The following is a 5159-nucleotide window of genomic DNA, read 5'->3' as shown; positions in this document are numbered from 1 at the left end:
CAGAACTCCTGCACACCTCATTTTGGAGGCTTGCTTTCCTCCCAGGACCATTAAGGGTGCAATAACTTTGACCATGGAAAGTGTGGAGGAAGTCAATGTTCTTCCGAGAACATGAAAGGCTGAATTTAAAAGCATACTCTTTATACTCTAACATTTGCAGACTTCAAACTAATTATGACTGCAAATTGTGCCTGCATGGAAAGTCTCGAGGCAAATGGGACTAATGGGAACATGGGTGGGTGTGCAGAAGGGTTTCTGCAGCACATCCCTGGGGCAGCGTTTGCTGTCCTGCACAACAAGCAGGATTCCATTGCAAGAAGGGGCTCACATTGGAAAGGCTTCTGTGAATTAAGACGTGAAGACCAAGGTGATGCAAAGAAGAGTTTTATTCATGTTTGAAGCAGAACACCAGAAAAGCAGCATCAGGAATCAGGCACCCCTTTCTGAATGAAGCACTTCACGCTCCTTCAGCGACGCAACACCTCCTGGCCCAGGCGCTGGCACGTGCCAGGAGGTTCCATGTGCCCCAGTGCCAGGGAAGGACTGCCCAGCAACGAACGCGGCTGAAGAACAGCAACGCAGACAACGTGGGCATTTCACCTTCTATGGCCTTCATCAGCAAGTGTGAGCAAGCTCTGAATCCTAACGGAGAGCTCAACGGCCTCCAGCAGGCTCTGTGTGGCACGGTGAGGCTGCAGACTGCAACTGAAGGGAGCTGTGCGTTGTGCACGGCTCAGAGTCAGCAAGGAGCCGAGCTCTGCTCTGGGAAGTGCACCCAGGGACACACGTGCACAGAAAGCAAAGGCTGCCTGCACTGCCTGCAGAAATGTAGCTTCCAGCAAGAAATGGGACCCCCAACCCAATCACCCCACGCTCCGTTTGATGGCTGCACTACAGATTAGAGAGAAGAAGGGAGCTGCGCCATGGCGCCTAGGCGGAGATGTCGGAGGTGGAATCTCCGCAAGGGAAGCGGATGTCGTGGGCAAGGCAAGGCCCGTTGGGCTCCTTTCCAAAATCCACCAGGAAGTTCTTGTTCACCGTCAGGCCTCCCTTCTCCGTGTCCACGTCGATCTGCAGCATGACAGAGCCTTCCCTGCAAGGGGCGATGGAGCAGCGTTGCAGACAAGAGCAGCGCCGCGCAACCTTTGCCATTCCCACCCCCGAGGGATCACCCAAAAGGGCCCCTTTCCTCCCAGAGGTTCCTTACTTGACCACGTTCGGGTAGAACTGCTTGTCCCAAGTGCTGTAGAAGGAGTTGGTGACGTACAGCCTCTTGCCATCCACGCTGAGCTGGATCTTAGCGGGGCCGCCGTACACCCGCTTGCACTGGAGGCACAACAGAGAGCAGTGGCGTTGCTGGCTGCTTTCTTTCAGCAGACGAGCAAAAGCAGGAGCAGCAAAAGGGAGCGCAGAGCAGAGCTCGAGTGCGGAGGACACCGAGGGGCAGAGCCCACAGAGCTCACCTTGATCACCAAGGGCTCCGGCTGGCACTTCAGCTCTTCATCTCTGCACACCGTCACGGGCCCGCCTCGCAGGATGCTGCCTCCCACAAACACCTGCAGGCAAGGCAAGGAGACGCGTGGCTTGGCACCCAACCACCGCCACCCACTGCCACGGAGCTGCGAGCGCAGCCTTCTGCCCCCGCCTCACCTGTCCCACCAGCCGGGGCTTGCAGGTCCTGGAGATCTCGTACTGGCGGATGTCTCCGTGCAGCCAGTTGCAGACGTACAGGTACTTGTCGTCCAGGGAAATGACCAGGTCGCTGGGGAAGGCTGGGAGGGCAGAGAAGAAAGAGCCGTGGGTGAGGCGGCGTCCCCAGAAGACATTCTGCACGGCTCAACGTGCCGGGAGGAAATGCGGAGCAGCACGGGGGGCTCACCCGGCATCTTGGGCAGAATCCATCCCGACACGTCCTTGGCTGGGATCTGGATGGCCTCTTCCACTGCCCAGCTGTCTCTCTGCACAAGAAACGCACGGCTCACACCGGCGGCGAGGCTGGCGCTCCTCGCTCTCAGCTCCCCGCCCTCCATCGGGGCACTCAGCCGCTCCCAGAGCCGGGGGCCCCGGGGCCGCAGGCCCAGCACTTGCCTCGCACTTGTAGAAGCGGTAGATGACGCCGCTCAGGGCACAGCTGACGTAGCCCTCGGCAGCATCGGGGTTGTGCAGGAACTTCACGCTCAGGGGCAGCGAGTCCTCCCCCAGGTCAAAGCACTGCGTGAGGGTACGGCAGGACAGATTCCACACGTTCAGGCGGCGCCCGAAGACCCCTGAGCAGGGGGAGGAGAAGTGAGCCGGGAGGGGCGGGCAGCCCTGGAGGTGGGCGACACCTACGGCGCTCTGCCCGTCCCCTCCCTCCAGCTCCCACCCATCCTGGAGTTCCTCTGCGTCGCCCGTCAGCCTGCTGAGCGCTGCCCAGCGCCTGCGTCCGCGTTCCCTCACCTTTCTTCAGATCATCCGGGTTAAATCCCCGTCCCGCAATTCTTGGCACCATCCCGGCGGTGCTGATGAGAACGTTGTGGCGTGGCTGGTACCAGAAGTCATAGCCTGTTGGGGGAACCTCGCACTCGTGTTCCCAGTTACCCTTCAGCTCAAAGGTCTCTCCATCCAGCACAATAAATCCACCTGTGGCACCAGAGGGAAGGAAGCACAGCAGATCACTTCTAAGCGCGAAGGTCGGATGGTAGCTGCGATGACCAGCCTCCTCTGAATACTTTCTGCCTTTAGATACTGAGCTGCACAGCCTCTGCAGGTTCCTGTTTTCATAAGAACCTGTGCAGTACAGCTTTCCATCTGAGCTGTGCAGAATTTTCTGAACCAAAAATTTATCCCCGCTTCAGATCACAATGCTTTACGTTAGTGTGCATGTAGTGATCTGGACACCCATGTTGGCTTTGCTCCCCAGTTGTTCTTCCTCCCAACCAGAAATATTCCCGGTCTTGTTACAGCAAGGCAGTACCTTTCCCACGGCCGGCTGCATCCCCCATGTTGGCGATCAGAATGTCACCGTTGGGCAGGCTGTGAACCGCACTAAGGTGGCCCTTGTTGCACTTCCAGAAGACATCCACTGGCTCAATCATCTGGAAGAAGCAGACATGCACACGGATAAGTCTCTTGGTTGATCAGCTCATTGCACACTGCATGGCAGAGCCCTCCATTGCTGGAGCTGTCTGAAAAGACCTGGTGACTGCAGGAGCTTTCCTACTAAGAAGTCAGACGTACTGTGCTGTGTTCATACCTTACACACTGTGGGAGCCCGGCACTGCGTGCCCACATCCACCACATAAATACGGGAAGAAATCAGACCAGGGAGGATCAGCTTGTTCTTTTTCGTTGTGATATTGTCAAAGCAGATGCTGCCAGTGCTGCCAGCGCTCCACCCCGAACAGTGCAGCTCGTCTTTGAGGTTGGGCACAGGCAGGCGGTGGATCACCTGGGCAGCCAAAGGTAGAGTCAGGGTTTAGTCAAGGAGATGGGTGGAAACAGGTACCTTCAGCAACCAACAACTTAGAAGTGGAAAGGTCAAAGCTTCAAAGTAAGGAATCGTTTCAAAGAAGCACAGTGGATGTGGTCAGTTGGCCTGAGCAGCCATCAGAGACAGGTAGGTGCTGACCTGGCAGTAATATGGAGACCTGGGGTTGAGATCGATGGTGGCCAGGAAGTCAGGTTGGTCAATGCCTGTTTCTCGGTAAGTACATGTCACGTACGCAACCTCCTCTCTGGGAGCTAAGAACATGGAAATGTTGTGTTAGAACGTGCTATGAAATAACAATAAAGGCAAATAATAGCTTCAAGAGACCCTCAGATACAGCCAGAAGCAAAGACAGAGCTACTTTGCCAAGACTCACCTTCAGAGCATGGCTGATAGCACTTGGGTTTCACTACATCAGGGCAGCTGGGGTACTCGTAGCACTGAACTCTGCATCTGTCTGTGGTGAGAAAAAGAAAACGAAATGGGAAGTGCCCACGTCCTTCAGTGGTGCCGACTCAGAAGACTCTGTCCCACTCAGTGGACTTCTCCCACCCTGTCCCACTCAATGGACTTCTCTCCATGACCAGCAGCTCTGTTGGTGGTGGCCCCAACAGATCTCAGGTACAGCAGAGGAATCCTCCTCCAGGTGCCACTGGGCACCATGGAGTCTTTGAGGCTGAAAAGACCACCGAGAGCATCAAGCTCAGCCTCTGACCCATCGCTCCCATGCCCACTAAACCATCACCATGGGGTATCACAGATCAGAGCATTGCTCCATTCCCTTCTGCATCCTGCACTCATCCTGGCTCCATCAGCAGCGATTAGGAGGGAGCTGACATGGACAACCATGTCAGCATTGAAGCCCTAGCAAGAAAATAACTCCAGCTTCTCTTGGAGCAATTCCCCAGCAGAAGGGGAGCACAGATCCCACAGCCAAATGGAAATTGATTGTCAAAGCGCAAAGAGGCCCCTGGGAACAGCGCTAAGGGAGGCTGCAGAGCATTCCTTACCCATGCTGAAGGCCTTCTGGTTGACTGTCGCCAAGACGGAGGTGCTGGAGCTGAAGGAGCAGCTTGTTGTGTGCCTCGCTGGAGTGGATGTGTAGTGGCAGGGCTCGGAGGGGCCTTATATACACGGCAGAGGGGTGGGGGGCAGCAAGCAAGCTGCCAAGGGAGGAGCAAATGCTCCCAAGCGTTGGGAGGTGCCAGACCAGCAGTGTGGCTTGTTTCCGCCTTGCTACCCAGCAATCTAGAGGAAAAATCTGCTGTTCCATGCAGGTCCTTTCCTCAAGCACAAGCCACGCGATCAGATTGCGGGGCTCTGCTCATCCCCAGTGGGACTTGGCCAGGCTCTGCTGGCCTCCATGGCCCAGGCAGGACATCAGCTAATTAACGCTGTCCCCCATCCCCGGGTTCTTGCCTTACCAATGTGCAGAGCCTGCAAATTCCACGTGAGCGATGAGAAGCCCATCTAGATAATTGCCCCACCATCAGCTTCTGGAAATTACGAGCCTTGATGTCAGTGTGGCCACCGAAATCTGGACCCTGACACACAGCACGTCTCTGTCAGAGGGCTGAGATGAGGCCATGAAGCTCTGGGGCAATCCAGCACCATGTAGCAGCTCTGCAACAGCAGCCTCTTTGTCTCCCTCCATCTCTGAAGCAGAGCAGTCCCGTGGAAAATGAATGGC

The 5159-nt window shown here is 56.2% G+C and overlaps 1 protein-coding gene across 1 annotated transcript; it reads right to left on the bottom strand.

The window, feature by feature from the left end:
- Positions 1–471: 471 nt before the first annotated feature.
- On the bottom strand, positions 472–4483 carry LOC122191846 (methanethiol oxidase-like). Its single transcript, XM_042892247.1, has 12 exons — positions 4480–4483; positions 3846–3926; positions 3611–3723; positions 3236–3430; positions 2957–3077; positions 2440–2622; positions 2085–2267; positions 1880–1954; positions 1651–1772; positions 1464–1556; positions 1208–1326; positions 472–1093 (listed from the first exon to the last, which is right to left on the bottom strand). Exons 1-12 carry the CDS (start codon positions 4481–4483, stop codon positions 931–933), a joined length of 1452 nt encoding a protein of 483 aa, XP_042748181.1. The 3' UTR covers positions 472–930.
- Positions 4484–5159: the final 676 nt, after the last annotated feature.

Source organism: Lagopus leucura, unplaced genomic scaffold (assembly GCF_019238085.1).
Source record: "Lagopus leucura isolate 7727_CA_CO unplaced genomic scaffold, USGS_WTPT01 52222-0_obj-0_obj, whole genome shotgun sequence".
Lineage (NCBI taxonomy): Eukaryota > Metazoa > Chordata > Aves > Galliformes > Phasianidae > Lagopus > Lagopus leucura.
The sequence above is the reverse complement of the archived record's forward strand: the minus strand, read 5'-3'. Positions and strand labels throughout refer to the sequence as shown.

Excerpts from the sequence above, each read along its gene's own strand:
- LOC122191846 (XM_042892247.1), bottom strand. Across the intron at positions 2,623-2,956 it reads TGCAGCCGGCCGTGGGAAAG|GTGGATTTATTGTGCTGGAT; the intron begins GTACTGCCTTGC and ends CTGGTGCCACAG. Across the intron at positions 2,268-2,439 it reads CCCGGATGATCTGAAGAAAG|GGGTCTTCGGGCGCCGCCTG; the intron begins GTGAGGGAACGC and ends CCCCCTGCTCAG.